This window comes from Alexandromys fortis, unplaced genomic scaffold, assembly GCF_014885135.2.
Source record: "Alexandromys fortis isolate MF-2015 unplaced genomic scaffold, M_Fortis_MF-2015_v1.1 scaffold_76, whole genome shotgun sequence".
NCBI classification, from domain to species: domain Eukaryota; kingdom Metazoa; phylum Chordata; class Mammalia; order Rodentia; family Cricetidae; genus Alexandromys; species Alexandromys fortis.
Genome location: NW_026067997.1, coordinates 5,755,508 through 5,774,846, shown reverse-complemented (window position 1 = coordinate 5,774,846; position 19,339 = coordinate 5,755,508). Strand labels below are relative to the sequence as shown.

Here is a 19,339-nt window from a genome sequence, read left to right as displayed (position 1 = left end):
GGAACCATGACTGCTCTTTGGATTAGAGAGGGAGGGGGAGAGGAGTGGGGGGAGGGGGAGAAGAGTGGGGGAAGGGGGAGGGAAATGGGAGGCTGGGAGGAGGCGGAAACTTTTTTTTTCTTATTCTCAATAAAAAAAAAATATAAAAAAAGAAACCTCAGTCAACAACAAAAAAAAAGTCACTTGTAATAAAAATTAAATATGGTCTCTGTCCTCAAAGATATATAATCATGTAGGGGTAGGGATATGTATGCATGATGCATACATGTTAACCAGAGAAAGGTATAATAGAAATAAAGATACATTAAAATTTTTTAAAAAGAAAAAGCAACCAGAGAAAATTTAACCACTAAAATTTTATTTCTAAACATGAACTGTGTATCATATTTAACCACACAGACTAATAAACTATATAGCGATGCATTCAAGGTTCTATATTCAGTAAATGGCCAACAACTACAGTCGATTTTGAATCAGAACTTCTGTCTTTTAATACTCTTATATTACTATTTGCTCTTATGAAGCCCTTTTTTCTTGATGTCAGCATATATTAGAGAACCAATCACTCATTTCTAGATTTACAACAGACTATAAAGCCATACAATAAAGTTCTGTAGTTACAAAATGTCACATGAAGATCTCACAAACCACTCTGAATGATGTTTAAGTATGAACTCTTGAACTCTCTCTGTCTGAGATTCAAATTTTCTTACTCGATATTTACACTGCTGTGTCACATATAAATAAGATTGTGACTCAAAGAAGGATGAAATCAATGTTATCACACTACCATACTGAAAACCAACAAATTCATATATTTTTATATTTAATACTAAGAATTGTATTAAAACATGCCTTTCAAAATAATGTATGTTCATATTTTAAGAAAAATTTGCTTTATGACCTAAAGATTAAAAACTCTAGTTGGATTTTAAAAGAGCAGCATACTGACTTACTTAGGCAACATTTTCAACTGATTTTCTCTAAGTTCTAGTATCTGGAGTTTAGTTAATCTGTAAAACAAAGAATAAAGCAAGACAAAAGAATCAAATAAAAGAAATTGCATTAACATTTGTCATATTCTAAAGTAAAGCAGCATCAACTATATAGTTACTACATGTAATGTTAAATGTGAAAGAAGAAAAATAATTTTAATAGAGCTAGGCACGGAGGTGCAGCCATTAATTCCAGCACTCTAGAGGCAGAAGCTGGATCTCTATGAGTTCAAGGCCAGCATGATCTACATAGAAAGTTCTAGGGCAGTTGGGATTATACAGTAAGATCTTGATTAAAACAAAACAGACTGCTCCTCAAAATCAAGAAAGTAAAAAAAATAAGCACAATTTTAAAAAAATTTGTTTTTGATTACTGTGTGTGCATTCTGTGTTTGTGTGTGTGTTCACGTGCCACAGCACACTTTCAAAGGTCAAAGAAAAACTCAATGCAGTCAGTTCCTTCTTTCTACTTTTATGTAGGTGCCGGGGGTCCAGCTCAGGTCACAGGACTTGCACAGCAAGTGCCTTACCTGCTGAGCCTTCTCACTGGCGAACAGGTGAGCCACTTAAGTACATCTTCAAAGGAACAAAGTGCTTATCCCTAATTTTTCAATCCTGGAACAAATTCTATGTCTTTTCAGAAAATACCTACAAAACTGCTTACCACTCCAGGATTATAGGACAATAACACACATCTATATGAATAAGAGAACATTAAGGACCATGAAGGAAAAGCACGACAGTTGACGGTGGGTACAGAAAGATGAAAGAGACCTCAGAAAAAGATTCCCTTTTCTTAAAAACTTTGATTTCTAAAGAGAAAACTGCTAAACTGTTAAGTCACTTTAGAGTTTCATAAATACTAACACAGCATTCAGTATCTCAAATATAGAGGCATTGCTCCCATTAAAAACATCTGTTTTTTGCCAGTTTTAAGAACATTCATTCTGTTTAAATTTGCATTTACTATTTATTTGGGATAGCAAATCCAAGTAGAAATAATTCAAAGGAACTACAAGAATTGCAACACTTGGAAATAATTACGAAAGAAAGGTTTATGAAATGAGTGTTAGTAAAGTACTTTGCAGTTGTGGATTTTGCAGAAGCTAACAATATAAATAAATATCTTTAGAATGTAATTTACCTGCCAAAATTAGCTGGTAAGAATTCAAGGAAAGCATCATTCAGATATAATTGGGTCAGGTTTAGCAGCTGAGAAAACCCATCAGGAAGCCTATGTAAAATGTAAAAGAATTAAATTAAGTACATATTTAAAATGTCAGTTTCTTGCCAAAAACTTCACTCAGAATTGGTATAATAAAGAAAGTTACCTCTTCACTTTTATTAGTGACCTTTACATTAAGCTTTCCTTTTCTAACAACTAACCTAGTAAACTAGTAACTGCATGTTTTTTTTAAAAAAGGAAGATAAAATTTGTCTTAGTATCATAAAATGTGCACAAAATAGTACATTTAGAATGAGCCAAAAACACAGAATGAAGAATATATAACTATGAATCATCGGGTACCTTTCAAATCTATCTCATCCAGCATAAACTAAAAGGACTATATAAAGAATTTCTAAATACTAATAATGTAGCAAGATGAATGATTCTTTGTTTTGAGAATTGGTCCCATAGGATGTAAAGCTATAAACCTTGATGCTACAGTTAGAAGCCAGTAGCATCAGTATACACACACATACACACACACAATCACATGCCCACTGTGAAGACCAAAATCTCCAAGGATGCCATGTGTTTCCTACTATTAAAGAGCCAACAGTTAAGAACCACTAGGTTTGTATTATTTTCAGTTTCAAGTTTTGGCCTATGAATGACTAAGGCTGTAGAGCTTTATAATGAGCACAGGAGAAACTGAAGCCGTGAATGACAGATTAAGGCCAGATAAGAATACATGTTCTTTATACTTCTATTACATACGTTCTGAATAAGTTATTGATGTACACCTTGATGTTAGAAAAAATATTTTCAAATGAGTATCTATTTCATCTTTAAATATTTGTACTGGATTGTGACAAGCATAAAATCCATGTTGCAAGACGTATCAGACTCTGACCTGTTTATTTTTCCTTTACTCACAACATTCCACCATCTTCAATACCAAGTAAGGCAGCTCTATTTTTGGTGAAACTTACCATGGAATGAGTATTCTGGTTATACTTTCAACATGGTTATTTTAGGCTGTGCTTCATTCTATTTACCTTTAGCATCACTAACATTACAATTTTGCAAAATTTAACAGCTCTGGTACAAAAAAGAAAACTGTTTACAGACTTTACTATCATAAAAGAACACATAACCTCAGGTACATGTTGTAACCAATCACTTGTATTTTTCTTCAGTTTTCTTTTAGTTTGTTTTAAAAGTGCCCCATCTGATTGTATGATAGATAGTCCACTTTTTACTTTGATTATAAGACCTAGAACACTCACATTCTTTCTTTTGGATCTCAAATTTATACCTGTAGTATACGGATTAGAAAGATTATTAGAAGGTGTCTAAAACTGAATCTTCATGGGGCTGGACAAGTTTAAGAACACTGGCTGCTCTTCCAGAGAATTTAGCTTTGATTCCCCAAACACAAAGGTGGCTCAAAACTATGTTACTTCAGTTCCAGGGGATTGAAGGCCCTCTTCTGGCCTCCTCAGATACCAGGCACATACACACATACATGGTACATAGACCATGTAGGCAAAACACTTTTGCATACACTCGTATTTCTCTCTCTCTCTCTCTCTCTCTCTCTCTCTCTCTCTCTCTCTCTCTCTCTCTCTCTCACNTCTCTCTCTCTCTCTCTCTCTCTCTCTCTCTCTCTCTCTCTCTCTCACACACACACACACACACACACACACACACATACACACACACACTGGGGGGGGAGAAGCACATATGGTACACAGACATAAAATCAGGTAAATACACACACACGCACACACACATACCTGCACCAAACAAACAAAACCCTGACTCTCTGTATAACTAAGATTGATCCAATTTTTCTTCAAGTGTCTAAAGAAACAATCTACATTCTACTACTTACTGCTCTGCAATTGTTTAGAGTCAAGAAAGCAGTTTATAATTTAACTGAAAGACTTACTTAGAAATAGGGTTTACACTGGCCTCCACAACTGTCAAAACTTTACAATTTTTAATATTTTCTGGAAATTCTTGGATTCCTAGAAAACAAACAACCAAATTAATAGGATAAATTACAGATATGTCAGTCTTGGGGAAGAGAGGTATTACAAAGGCCAAAATAATAATAATAAAGACATTGTGGAGATTCAGAAACTAATTACCAACTAACCAAGAACTCAGGAAACTGACACATCAATGCAAATCAGGCCACTTTCACCACAGTTTGTCTAACTCCCTTTTAATTTTCTTTCATTTGCCTCCCTATAGCTGCTAAATACTTTGATTAGTTTTTCTGCCTTTTCTTAGCCCTTCTGGAAATCAGTACCTTTCCTATGAACTAGTTAATGATAAAAGATACAAAAGGCAAAACATTTAACATCCTATTTTTTCCTCAGGGAAAAAGAAAACAGCTTTTAAAATGGAGGGTTCCAGACTGGGCTGGTCCCCTATGTGTATAAAAGGAACAGAGCTGCAAACAAACCTGAAGAAAGAAAGGATGGAAAATATACCCTAAAATGTGCCCTAAGGCAGTAGTGCTTGTCACCTCTAATATAAACCTTTTCCCATACCTCCCCATGTTATCACTTCCCTTTTCTTCGAACCTTCTTACTTCACAGTGAAACACTTACAATGTAACTATTTAAGGGCCACAGTGATTTCTGTACACTATCATGTTTCAAGAGACCTACTGGGCATTTTGGTTTCTTCAGACCAGTGAAGTAAAGGATTTTTTTTAAAAAAAAAATTTCCAATTTGTTATTTACCTGTATATTTGCAATATACCTTTAAATTACTGTGATGTCAAATTTTAGTTTCATTAATTTATCATACCAAAATTATAGGAACAAATAATTGGTGATTGGCAGCAGACTACAGATCAATTTTAATTACTTGCATCATTCTGTTCTAAATGAAAACTAATTAGAAACTTTTGAAAAGCATATTCTGAATGAATTTTATATAGTCTCCTTCATTATCATAATGATCCAATAGGGTTGTCACTTTAGGGTTATTTAAGATCATATCAATTTCAGCACAAGATCCTACATAAAGAAACAGAACAAAACAAACAACAAACTTACTGTAACACCAAGTGTGGAGTTCTACATGATAAAATGAATGATGAAAATCCACAACTAGCATACTATTTTGGTCAAAACTCACCAATGAACTAGGTGTGGTAAGATGTGTGCTTAACACATGCAAGGTTGTCCTGGGTTTAATCCCCAGCATCATCAAAGAAAAAAATCACCAATAGATGCCAAAATTAGTAGGTAAAAGTATAGTATAGTGAAAAAGATTCCCCAACAAGATGCTTCATAGAGTAACGAAGACTAACTGAATCTGATGAGCACCTCCTAAATGACATGTTTTGGACTTATTAGCAATTATCAGTTAGCCTCATCACGTGGCAACTGAGAAAAGAATGCAAAGGCATACACCTTGAATTTAATGATAAGAAGCATCAAAGAAAAAAAAACTCACATTAAGAGAACTTTAAAGAAATGCCAGTATAATAAAAAAAAATTATCAGGAAGAAAAGGAAGTCCGAGAAACTAGGAAGAGGAATCTGTCTTAAGAGACCTGACTAAAGGTAGCACATGAAAGTAACAAATTCCAATATGGATGCTGAGAATATACATTGCTGATAAGAGCACATAGCCAACTATAGAAAACGTGGTTGTTCCTTAAAATGTTACATACAGTATTATAAATGACCCAGAAGTTCCACTACTAGGTATATATGTAAGAGCATGTAAAACATATGTTCAAATTAAATGTTATAAATGAATGCTCATACTATGTAGAAGAGCCCAGATGTCCATCAATAATAAATGAATGTATAAGCATAATGAACATAATATAGTATGTTCACACTATAGAATATCAAAATATGGTACAACAAGGATGAATACTGAAAATATGCTAAGAGAAGGAAGCTGGACGCAAAAGCAATAAACAAATCTTTTCAGAAACAAAGCAGATAAGAGGTTATCTGGTGTTTACAGTTACTTCCTCCAAACTGAAACTTAAAATTGAGGTTCACAGACTTAGAAGGCTCATCAAACTTTAGAAGAGTCACAACCTCTCCCCAAGATTATATATAAATAGTAAACAATCTAGGAAAGAAGAGATTCTAGTGGAGCTTCACTCTAAGTTCAGCAGAAGCCAGGTGACAAATCATGAGCTGTCACCAGTTTTTTGCTGATACAGCTGCCCTTCTGGGTAAGCAATCCAAGTAAACTCACTGGCTCAGAACACTAGACCTTGGAATAATTTCTTTGGTCTGTCTTGGGTACACTATCTGAGGTGAGAAAAAAAATGTTCACCCACATCTCCATAGGAAAAGTCACACAACATGAGAGCTTGGGAGATGCTAGGAGACAGGAATTCTTTATAGACTGATGAAAATATTCTATATAGGTACTAGTAATGGTGGAATAAAATTTAAAATGTGCTAAATTCTACCAAATTGTATAATGTAAGAGATCTTTTAACCTTCAAAACTTTATCTATAATTCCTATCCTTGTCTGAATCTTATATTAACACTTTTTAAAAAACTAGGCTTTGTTCAAGTACCTCAAATTCAAAAATATGCTTACTTTATTATTCAGCAAACATGTTCCAAATACAAAGTGGAAGACATGAACTACAAATACTAGGACTTCATCAAAATTTAAATTTGGTAAGTGGGCCGGGGAGATGGCTCAGTCAGTCAAGTGCTTGCGGTACAAGAATGAGGTTGTGTGAATCTGGATCTCCAGCACTTGTGCAGAAAAGCTGGGCATGGAACCACAGCTTTTTTCTGTCATCCCAGCTCTGGGTAGGAAGGTGGGGGAAGAAAGAAACCAAGGGCTTGATATATAGTTATTTTAGCCAAATCAATCAGTTCCAGGTTCACTTAAAGGCCTTGTCTCAAAGAAGTAAGGTGGTGAGCAGCTGAGAAAGATACCTGACTTCAACCTACGACTTCCACATGAGCACACATGTACAAAGACAGACAAGACAAGACAGGTAAGCAAGCAGGCCGGCACACACACACACTCACTCGCACATGCACACAGGCATGCGCACACATCGATTAGTAAAGAAAATGATTTTATCATACTGGTTACTTCCTACCCTAGTAAAGTTCTTTTTATCTATTGTCCTTTTTCTTACTCTTGCAGATCAGGCTTCATTCTTTGGGCTTTTCCTTTAAAGTTATGACCTTAGTGAACGCACCTAATCTTTGTCTTGACATATCACCCATATGGTGACAACTTTCAAATGTATTCCTCTAGAACTGTTTTTATAACTTACAAATATAATCTTACAAATAACTGGATGAGATGTTGGTATCTCAAACAAGAAAGCAAGCAAGCAATTAAACAAAAAGTCCAAGTTACTGAGATAACTAATCTAGAAAATGGGGGGAGTCTTTGTCAGCTATATTTCAGACAAGTGTTTAATATCTAGAATATATAAAGAATTGCAAAAGTTAAACACATACACACATATATACAAACCTGCAATCAGAAAGGTAAGTAGTCAATGAGCTGAACACTTCTCGTAGAAAACATGTATGGCTATCAAAGAAACATACATTACAACTACTTTGAGATCTACCTCATTCCAGTCAGAATGACTACAGTCAGGAAAGATAAATGTGGGGGAGGTTATGGGGAAAAAGGAATAATAAATTTATTCACGGATACAGTCACTACAGAAATCAGTGTAGAGGCTTCTCCAAACACTGAAAACAGAACTACCATACAACCAGCTATACACTCCACGGCATATACCTAAAGGGCTATATCATACTCAGAGATATTTATTTATCACCGATAAGTTAACAATAGAAAGGAAACAGAATCAGCCCAGATGTCCACCAGCAAATGGATGAATGGATAATGACAACATAGGATAGAAACCAAAAATATTTTATTCAGCCACACATATACACACAGAAAAAAAAATGAAGTTAGGAAATCTACAGGAAACGGGAAGAACTAGAAAGCATTGAGTGATGTAACTCAGGCTCAGAAGGACAAACACCATCTGTTCTCTTGCATATTTGAATATCAGCTTTAAATTTTATTTTACGTGTGTGGGTGCGTCTTTCCCCTGTATGTTTATGTGTACACCACATGCACTCCTAGTGTCTAGAGACCAAAGGAGAGCATCAGATTTCCTGAGAACAGTTGTTAAAGCAGTTGTGAGCACTGACCCAGGTCCTTTGGAAGAGCACCCAATGCTTTTAAGAGATAAGACTCTCTCCAATCCAAAACGGGCCAGGCTGGCCTCTAACTAGTGAGCCTCCTGCTTCCTTCTCTTTAGCATATTCAATTAGAGTGAGTTGCTACAACCCGCCAAGTCCTAGGTTCTAGTTGTAAAACCTGTGCATCTAGGAGGAAGTAAATAGGACCATTGGGCAAGAAACTAAAAAGGGGCCCTTGCCTGAGAAGGGGAGGAGACAACAGAATATGGAATATTAATGTGGAAGGGGGAATACTGTGGGCAATAGAATACAAGCAGGGAAAAGGAGGGGCAATAAGATGAAAGAATATCTTGAACGCAGGAGGATCAACCAAAACAAAAGGATGTATGAAAATATTACAAGGAAATCTGGTATTTAGTAATTTAATTGAAAACTATTCCTGAGTTGCTCCTTGAAATTGCAATTGCAGTGCCTACCAATTCCTCCATCTCAGCTGGCTGCAATTTTGTCTTTCCAGTTGCAAGATAAAATCAACGAGGTCATTTGTAACTCTCTACTCACATGCACATGCAGCAATCCATCACCACTGATTCTACCTTCAAGGATATCCATAGTTTGCCACACCCATCTCTACCACTATCATCTCCACAAACTAAAACTGTGTTTGAATTGGCTGTTTTTCCACCCATGTACTCACAAACTCTTCATACACATAGCTAAACCTAAATATGAATGTTCATACAGATGCCCACAAGGCCTACATTATCTGCTTCTACAAATCCCAACCTCTACTTTTATTTCTAATATAATCTATTAGCTTAGTACTCTGTTTTTACTACCCTGTCCCTGGGTTTATCACACATGCTAAGGACACTAAAACATTATAGATGTTCGTACACTAGCTATTTTCTCTTTCTGGTGCACTTACTTCAGATATGTACATGGCAAACTTCCTTACTTTTTCAAGACATTCCCAAGGAGGTTTACCTTCAAAGTATGAGTATTATCTAGTCTGAAGCAGAAAAGAAAGACAGGGAAAATTAAAGGGACAAAGGAAAGAAACCCCAAAGTCATCAAAATGACAAACATCCCTTTTACAATGACTTTATTCAGATGATAGTAACTTCTGCTTTGCTATGGTCTGACATTCCTATAGACAAGATTTAAGATAACCAGTCCAGAGTCAAAAGTTCCAACAAAATTAAGAAACTTTGCTGTAATGGTTATCTACATAGTCAATATTTCTTTTATAAAGACAATATTAAAATACCTATGAATCATGCTTACAGCCTAAACATGTATAACCAAGTTTGTCCTTTCACAGCTCTAAACCTAAAAAGAAATTTGTAATCTCACAAGAAACTCTATGGGCTGGAAAGATGGCTCAGCAGTTAAGAACACTGGCTGTTCTTCCACAGGTCCTGAGTTCAATTCCCAGAAACCACATGGTGGCTCATAGCCATCTACAGTAAAGGTCTGGTACCTTCTTCCGGCCTGGAGGCATACATGCTGATCAGTGTTGTAGGAAGCTGCTTGTTTGTTCCTGGTTGATCAGCCCCGAAATAACCACACAAAAACTGTATTAATTCAATCATTGCTTGGCCTATCAGCTCTAGCTTCTTACTAGCTAGCTCTTACATCTAAAATTAACCCATTTCCATTATTTTATATTTTACTACAATGTTCATGGCCTACAGGCAAGGTTCCACCTGGCAACTCGTGTCTTTCCCCTCTGGCAGCTACATGGCGTCTCCCTGACTCCACCTTCTTTTTCCCAGCATTCAGTTTAGTGTCTGTGCTCCACCCACCCACCAGGAGGAAGGGAGGGAAGGAGAAAGGGAGAGAGAGAAAGAGAGAGACAGAGAGAGCGCACACGAGAGTGAGCTGGGTAGGCCATGAGTTTTCTCTGGGTACCCAAAAGGTCACACCCCAACCTGGTCCAGCCTCTTAAAGGTTATTGGGTGAAGGAGGTTCCCCATCACCTCCCCCTTTTGTCTAAATAAGAGAGTTCCAAACCTAATAGAAAACTACATGCACTAGGAATAGATATCAAATATAGAATTAGAATTACAACCAGCATAAACAATATTAAGCAAGAAAGATATGCTAAAAAATGTTTTAATAAACATTCAATCCTAAAGAGTCTAAATCTTGCATTGGAAGTGGCTTGGCTAGATCATAAGAGGAAGGTAACTACAACTATTTAATCTTCAACTCCACTGAAGGCCTGGGAAGGGAGATAGTATTAGGCAGGAAGTGCAATCCAGCAGCTTCCAAATGTGCAATATATGACAGAGACATAGGGTATTAAAAAGTTATTCTCATGAGAGTCATTCTTTTTTGTAATTATAAAACATATGTTCATTTAAAAATTTTTAAGAGCTCATTTTTTTTCTTCTCTCCCTACCTCTCTGAAAGATTTTAAAATTTAAAATGCTATCTTCTATACTAGGTATAGAAAGCTAAACAAAATTATTCCTTATTTGTTAATAATTCATTATTCAGTAATCTGAGCATGCCTCATTAGTAGAATATGGAAGGAAAATCTTTCAAATACAAAAAATTAACATCTTTTAATAACTTTTTAAAAAGTCACACAGATTAAGGATAGTTCTATTTCTTTTTTAAAAAAATATTTATTCATTTATTATGTATATAATATTCTGTCTGTGTGTATGTCTACAGGCCAGAAGAGGGCACCAGACCTCATAACAGATGGTTATGAGCCACCATGTGGTTGCCAGGAATTAAACTCAGGACCTTTGGAAGAGCAGGCAATGTTCTTAACCACTGAGCCATCTCTCCAGCCCCGATAGTTCTATTTCTCCACATGATAAAGACCTAATATAAATTCACAACTAACATCATGTTTAACAACTAAAAGTTCAAAGCTTTCCTTTTACAATTAGGAACAAGGAAAAAAAAATCACTACTGTCACTACACCTATTCAGCACCACAGACTGCTTCATTCAACTATCAACCACACAAGCAACAGCTATCTATAACACTGCAGTTGAAACCTAGTTTCAAATGCTGCAGTAGTCTTCAGTGTACAAATACAATATATTTATTCATGTATATGTGGTGATACTGGTGTAAACAAACCTGTTCTGTCAGTTATAAACACTATATAATGCTAGTTTAACGTCACTGGTTTGTACATTTATTGTTATATACTGTTACTTGTAATAATTATAAAGAATACTTGTTATAATTTGTGCCTTACATATTTCCAAAGGTTTTATTGACAACTTCTAAGGTTGTTAGGAAATAGTGGGACCCTCAGATAGGTAGGGTTTTCTAAAAGAAAGTCAGGTAGTTGGGCCATGGTTTAAAGAAAAAGATGTAACACCAGTCCTCCATTCTCTGTCTGCTTGCTGTCCCATAAGATGATGGGACCCCAACACATGTCCCTGATCTGATGCACTGTGCCACCAGCTGAGAGCAATGAGGCGAAACCACATACATCTCAAACTGCAAAACTGCTGTGATAACAATCTTTGCTATTTGTAACATTATTTTCTTGGGTATCTTGTCAGCAGTGAAAGAGCACAGAGCACTTCCTACTTATTAAGGAAACATTTACTGTAGTACAATCCAAGTTGCATTCTCATGCACCCTACGCCTACTATTGCTTGAGTACATCAAGACTATATAAGCTACTAGAATGGCAGATAACTCTAAGGGTGCAGCAGGAGCACTCATACCTTGGTGGTATGGACTCTCTCATTAGACTTAAGACCTACACAACAAGAGGAAAATCATCCCTGATAATGGAAAACCGGACAACTATCCAGGGCTAGTTAAGTTATGGATCTTGAAGGAACCTACACCTGGTTAAATAAACCAGCCTGATCTAAAACTACACTCTAAATATTTATAGGTAAGCAAAGTCCTCACCCCTCATAAAAACAAAGAACTAAAGAGATCAGGTGTAGTAGCAGAGCACTTGGGAGGCAAAGGCAGGCAGACCTCACTGAGTCTGGTCACAGTGACCAGTCTGGTCTACACAGTGAGTTCTAGGACAGCCAGGGCTATGAAAAATGACCCTTTCTCAACACCACCTCCCACAACACACATACACAAGTCTCCAGGCAACTAAGGAATATGGAGAATGGGAGAAATAGTCTTCCCCAGGGAAGAGCACACCAAATTGGTTATTCAATACTAAATGATCAGCCCTGAAGTCATATAAATACAAATAACACATAGGCTGAGAAAGTATGTATTTATATTTAGGTAAGAACAATTAAGAAAAAGAAGCCATGAATTTGAGAGTGGGAGAGTTACATGGGAAGAAGCAGGGGTCGGAAAATTATATAATTTCAAAATATAAAAGATGATTTTAAAAAGACCATATTCTATAATATTTACCAAAACACAATTATCTGTGATGTATTTCTCAGAGAAACTTGTAAATATATGATTATTAAGTTATGCATAGCTGTATTAAGTCCTAACCAGAGTAATTAGGCAAAAGGAAGAAATGAAAAGGATCAACATTAAAATGGAACATATAGAAGTCAGTCATACTTTTATATGCTAACAATAATCTATCCACATTTTTTCTTTTAAAGCAAAATTCTATTTATAATAGCTAACAGCAAAAAAGGAACTACACTGAAAACAACAAAGCTCTGATGAAAGAAGCTAGAACTGTAAATAAATGAAAAGAAAGATTCCCCATGTTTCCAGATTAGAAGGAACAAAACTGTTAAAATATCCAAATTACCCAGTGTCCTGTTGATCCAATGCACTATCAAAATTCTAATGACATTTTTCACAAAAACAGAAGAAAATAATCCTAACAGAGAATCACAAAAGACTCCAAATCAAATATGATCTTCAATAAAAAGAACAAAGCTATGGACCTCACCTCATTTAATTTCAAAATTCACTTACAAGCTCTAACAACGAAAGAATACGGTACCAGTATAATAGAAAAATGCCAATGAACAGAACAGAGGGCCAAATATGTATAATCAATTGATTCCAACAATGCTACCAAGAACACATCTGTTGTAAGATATTTGATTACACCATGTAAAGACATGTCACTGTGATTGGTTTAATAAAAAGCTAAACAGCCTATAGTTAGGCAGGAGGTATAGCACAAACTTCTGGACAGAGAGAGCTCTAGGAAGAAGAAAGTCGCCAGTCAGATCAGAATAATCAGGGTAGGTATAATGGAGATGAGGTAACAAGTGTGTGGAAGAATGTAGATTTAAAAATACGGGTTAATTTAAGTAATAAGACCTAGTCAAAAACAATCCTAAGCTAAGGTGGATCTTTCACAATTAATGTCTTCATATTGTTTTCTGTGTGCTGGTAGCTCAAAGAAAAATCTGCCTACACACATCACAAGGAAAGGGGGGTCTCTTCAGTGGGACTGGGGAAAGCAGATGTCACTGTGTAGACCAAAGGATTCTAAGTATGAGACCAGATATTGTAAAACTACCTCTTAAGAAGAAGCTGCTACAGGTGCTGGGGAGATGGTTCAGTGGTTAAGAGCACTGACTGCTCTTCCAGAGGACCTGGGTTCAATTCCCAGAACCCACATGGCAGCTTACAACTGATGTAACTTCAGCTCCAGAGGATCTGACCCTCACACAGGCATATAACCGGCCAAACACCAATGGACATAAATAAAAATAAATTAAAAAAAAAAAGTCGGGCAATGGTGGTGTATGCCTTTAATCCCAGCATTTGGGAGGCTGAGACAGGCAGATACTTGTGAGTTTGAGGCCAGCCTAGTCTACAGATAAAGTTCCAGGACAGGCACCAAAGCTACAGAGAAACCTTGTCTTGAAAAACAAAACAAAGCCAAAAAAGAAGAAGAAGAAAGAAGGAGGAGGAGGAGGAGGGAGGAGGAGGAGGAGAAGCCTCCTATACAATGGTTTTCTAAAAATATGATACCAAAAAGATAAATAACAAATACAAAAATAAACCAGTTTACATAAAACTAGAAAGCTATACACACCCAAACAAGTCAGGGATCTAGTTGTCTGAGTGGGAGAAAATGTTTGTAAGCCACACAATTTCTGACAAAAAAAGAAAGGTCTGCATGTCTGTACTCACTGCAGTATCATTCCCAATAGCTAACATGTGGACTTAACCTAAGCTTCCATAAATAAATGACTCAATAAAGAAAAAAACTGTATATATGTATGTATAGTGAAACACTCTTCAGTCATTAAAAAAGGAGACCTAGTCATCTGCAACAGGATGGATGAACCTAAAGGACACCAGGTTAAGTAAAAGAAATCATGAATAAAAACATGAACATCCTGAGTTCTCCAATACTGAATATTAAATGGGCAAGCTCACAGAAACAGAAAGTCAGATGGTGGTCAGCAGAAAGCAGGGTGAGGGGGTAGGGTGATTAAGATGTTGATCCAAGTAAAAACTTTCAGTTAGGAGGAATACATTTGAGAGGGTCATTGCACAACATGGTCTATAATAATATATTTAAAATCTGCTTATTTTCCAGCTGTTTTGAGGTATCCCTGATTTTATATTGATAAACAATTCTAAACTTAAAATATGATATTAAATTTTATTGTATTTGACATAAAGCAGATAACAACTCTTTTTTTTTTTTCCCCCGAGACAGGGTTTCTCTGTGGCTTTGGAGCCCGTCCTGGAACTAGCTCTGTAGACCAGGCTGGTCTCGAACTCATAGAGATCCGCCTGCCTCTGCCTCCCAAGTGCTGGGATTAAAGGCGTGCGCCACCATCGCCTGGCTAGGTAACAACTTTTGAATGGGAAAAATCTTACTATATTTATGTAAAATAGATTCTAGATGAATCTAATATTTTACAATATACTTTTAAACATTTGGAAAACAGAAATCCTACCAATGAAATATGTCTCAAAGGACAAGAATCTGGAAGACTTACCATTTTTGCTGACATCCAGTTCCCTGAGATTAATAAGGTTTGCAATGGATGCTGGTAATGTTGTTAAATCATTGTCTGGCAAACTTAGTTTATGTAGAGACTGACAGTTAAAAAGTTGCTAGGGAAAAGAAGAGAGAGGATTTCGATTATCTTTTATATTTCTTTAGTTATTCCATGGACTAATTTATATGATAAATATCCATATTAAAGCTGAATGAGTTAGGCCTATATTAACACTAAGAAAGGCTTCACACTGTTCTGACTACGTTATTGTCTGAATAAACTTGAATCATTTAGAATGATTTATACTTCTAGCCTCCATCCAGTGAGAACCAGTATATAAAATATATGGCTATATTCTTTGTTGAAGCTATCAAATAGTAAGTGGTCGTTACAAACTGTAAGCTTGTCTTTCAAACAACCTTATTCCAAAAAGAAAGCCATACTGAAGAGCATCCCTTGAAAACCATCAAAGTGTTAGGTCTGTGGTAGGTATGTGTTCAGTTACTTGCACTGTTACAGTCAACATCTCTCTTATATATGCCTCTGCACTGAGGTCCTAATTCATGACTAACCTAGGTTTTCCATATTCTGTCAGAGAACTAGCCATGGCAAGTAACAGAATTGTTGGAGAACACAGTCATGATGAACAGTAAATTACAAAGTACACTACAATCACAGTGTAGGTGTGATTCACAATCAGTTAACTGGCAACATTTAACGTTTTTCCACAGCTATTAAAGACTTCACAAAATTATCAAGAATAAACTGGGCTTAGTGGCTCAAGCCTTTAATCCCCAGATCTGGGAAGCTGAGACCAGAGCTAGAAAGCTGAGACAGGAGGGTTGCAGTGAAGTTTGAAGCTAGACTAACTACAAAGTGAGATTCTATCATAATAAAATTTATAAAAAATAATTACCTAGGATAGCATTGGCTTTCCAATGCTTTTAGTATTGGTCATCACGATTAAAAGCCTTTGTATACTGTCATCCAGATGTTCACAAACACACAAATCTCTAAACCAACTATTTCATGAAACAAGGTTTATAAGCAATATGCTTTATTTTCTGTTATGTTACAGTTAGGGTTGCTGGATTAAATACAGGATACCCAATTAAATTTGAATTTCAGATAATTTTTTTTAGTATAACTATATCTTACATACAGCATGCTTATACTAATTATTTCTTGTTCATCCAAAATTCTTATTTAAATAAGTCTCCTGTAATTTTATTTTCTAAATCTCATAGTCAAAATTATAGTCTATTTTTTAGAATTCTGATAACACATATCAAATTACTCTTTGGTGGCTGTGGTTGGCTAGTTTTGAAATAAGGTCTCACTATACATATGACCCAGGCCAAGGCAGAACTCACTGTGTAGCTCAAATTGACCTTGAACTGGAGATCATTCTCCTTTAGGGACCACCATGCTCAGCTCTAACCCATTTTTAAAGCCACCAATTTCAAGACTCCATTTACAGCTTCAAAGGGCATGGTGATGCACACCTTTAACCACAGGCCTTGGAAGGCAGGGGCAGGTATTGCAAGAGCTGCTTGTTTGTTTCCTGGAGGCCGCCCTGCTGCCCAGACCCCCAAAATAATCACACAGAAACTATATTATTTAAACCATTGCTGGCCCAATAGCTCTAGCTTCTTATTTGCTAACTCTTACCTCTTAATTTAACCCATCTCCGTTAATCTGTGCATCACCACAAGGTCGTGGCCTACCAGCAAAGTTTCAGCATATCTTATCTGTCTCTGGCAGCGGCACAGTGGCTTCTCCCTGACTCCTCCCTCTTCCTCCCAGCATTCAGTTTAGCTTTCCCTGCCTAACTAAGTTCTGCCCTGCTATAGATCCACAACAGTTTCTTTATTCATTAATGGTAATCACAGCATACAGAGGGAATCCCACATCAAGCAGGGAGCTCTCTAAGAGCTGAGGACCATCTATCTAGCCTACAAGGAGACCCTGTCTTGAAACAAACAAACAGAAAACAGCCATTCAGATGGCCCCTAAGAAACTATTTAAAGCTACTGCAGGTTTTTCATAAAACATGAAAACAAATACAGGTAATAAGAGAAAAATAAGTAAGTACCTACTAAAAAAAATTAATAAAATGGTAATATAAAAAAAGAACTTTACAACATTAATCTTTTCCCGCCAGATGTTATGAGATTTCAAAAATGGATGTTCTCCAAATCAATTCCAGACAAAATGAAGGAACGCAGAACCCCACCTCTAAAAACTTATACAACCATAAAAGCATGATGTGGTAGCTGAAATAACAACTAGCCCCAATTATAACACTGCATATAAAGGGTTTATAGAATTTACAATAAATAAAATTTCAGTTTTTTGACTAGTAAAATCTAATGGCTCCAGAAGTTGTATTGATGCATTATCTATTTTGATGGTTATAATGTGCTTCAATTAAAATAGAATAAAGTTATTAACACGAGTACTTAAACAATTTGAACAGAGGTAAAATCTGTATCATTTTGAAATGTGCTTACTTACAGTAGGACTAAACCAGTGAATGGAAACACATATGTACAACAATATAAGAATGTAAACATCTATGGAGACATTATCTAATATAATTATTCACAGTATTAGCATACCTTGGGAAGCTCTTCAATCTGATTAGCATCTAAATAGAGCTCCTCCAAAGTTTTCTCAAAGGTAAAAATCTCTTTGGGAACTTGTTCCAAGCTGCAATGAGAATAATCTAGAGTAGTGACCGTCTCTTCTTCTCCTCGTAGACAGCGACATGGCACCAACCGCACAAACAAACTTCGTTTTGTAGTCATTTTTAAAAGCTGCAACATGTAGATAAAAACAAGTCAAATTATATACAATGTAACAATTTTTCCAACAAATTACCATCCATATAGCTCAACTCAATATGCCACAGACTTCCTCATCATCATACAAACCCAATGGAGCCTATTTAAGATTGCTTTAGTATCTATATTTATATTATCTACTGGACTTCAAATTAAACTCAAGCACTCCAGTACTTTACAAAACAATCCAAGAAGTAATCATTCGTATTTTTATAAAACTGTGCTTTGTAAACTCTGCTTAACTCTCAAAAACAACAATAAAAGATTTCTTTAGTATCTATATTTATATTATCTACTGGACTTCAAATTAAACTCAAGCACTCCAGTACTTTACAAAACAATCCAAGAAGTAATCATTCGTATTTTTATAAAACTGTGCTTTGTAAACTCTGCTTAACTCTCAAAAACAACAATAAAAGATTTCTCTCTCATTTCTGGCTCTAAGAGTTGTTTCTTAGAGAAGAATTGACTATATGTATTTCTGAATAGGAAATGACTACATGGAAATTTTCAGGTCTTCTTAACTACCCATTAGGAATCAAGCCCCATTTAACTTTCCTATGTGTGGTGGTTTGAAAGAAATAGCCTCCAAAGGGAGTGGTACTCATGTGGAAAGTCCTTCTATATATATGTTGCTTTTATTGGTTAATGAATAAAGCTTTTCAGCCAGTGGCTTAGCAGAAGACTGCCAGGCAGGAAAACTAAACTGAATGCTGGGAGAAAGAAGGTGGAAATGAAGAAAAGCCACATAGCTGCTGTTGGAACCTTGCTGGTAGGCCACAAGCCTCGTGGTAAAATGTAAGATAATAGAAATGGGTTAATTTAAGATATAAGAGGTAGTTAGCAATATGCTTAAGCTATTGGCCCAACAGTATTGCAAATAATATAGTTTCTGAGAGATTATTTTGTGATCTGGGCAGCCAGGAACAAACAAGTGACTTCCTATCATGGTACCATTAGGAGGTGTGGCCTTGTTGGAGGAAGAGTGTCACTGTGGGGGCAGGCTTTGAGGCCTCTCACCACAATTGCCAGCAGGCTGCCATGGTCCCCATCATGATAATGGACTGAACCTCTGAAACTGTAAGTGAGCCACCCAATTAAATGTTTTTTAATAGAGTTGCTATGTTCGTGATGTCTCTTCACAGCACTGAAAACCCTAATTAAGACACTATGATTCTCCTACATGAGAATTCCCATCTACTTCAAGTATAATTTTGTTTCAATCAAATACTA

At 36.1% G+C, this 19,339-nt stretch overlaps 1 protein-coding gene across 5 annotated transcripts in view; it reads right to left on the bottom strand.

Moving 5' to 3' along the window:
• The window catches only part of Erbin (erbb2 interacting protein), a 103,761-nt gene that overhangs the window by 51,565 nt on the left and 32,857 nt on the right, over nt 1–19,339 (bottom strand). For all 5 annotated transcript variants that reach the window (XM_050160339.1, XM_050160336.1, XM_050160337.1 and 2 more), the window contains exons 3-7: nt 17,882–18,079; nt 15,258–15,375; nt 4,115–4,193; nt 2,140–2,229; nt 957–1,013 (exon numbers count right to left, since the gene is read on the bottom strand). In XM_050160339.1, coding sequence (XP_050016296.1) covers nt 957–1,013; nt 2,140–2,229; nt 4,115–4,193; nt 15,258–15,375; nt 17,882–18,070 — 533 coding nt within the window. In that variant the 5' untranslated portion in view covers nt 18,071–18,079. The remainder of the gene's footprint in view (nt 1–956; nt 1,014–2,139; nt 2,230–4,114; nt 4,194–15,257; nt 15,376–17,881; nt 18,080–19,339) is intronic.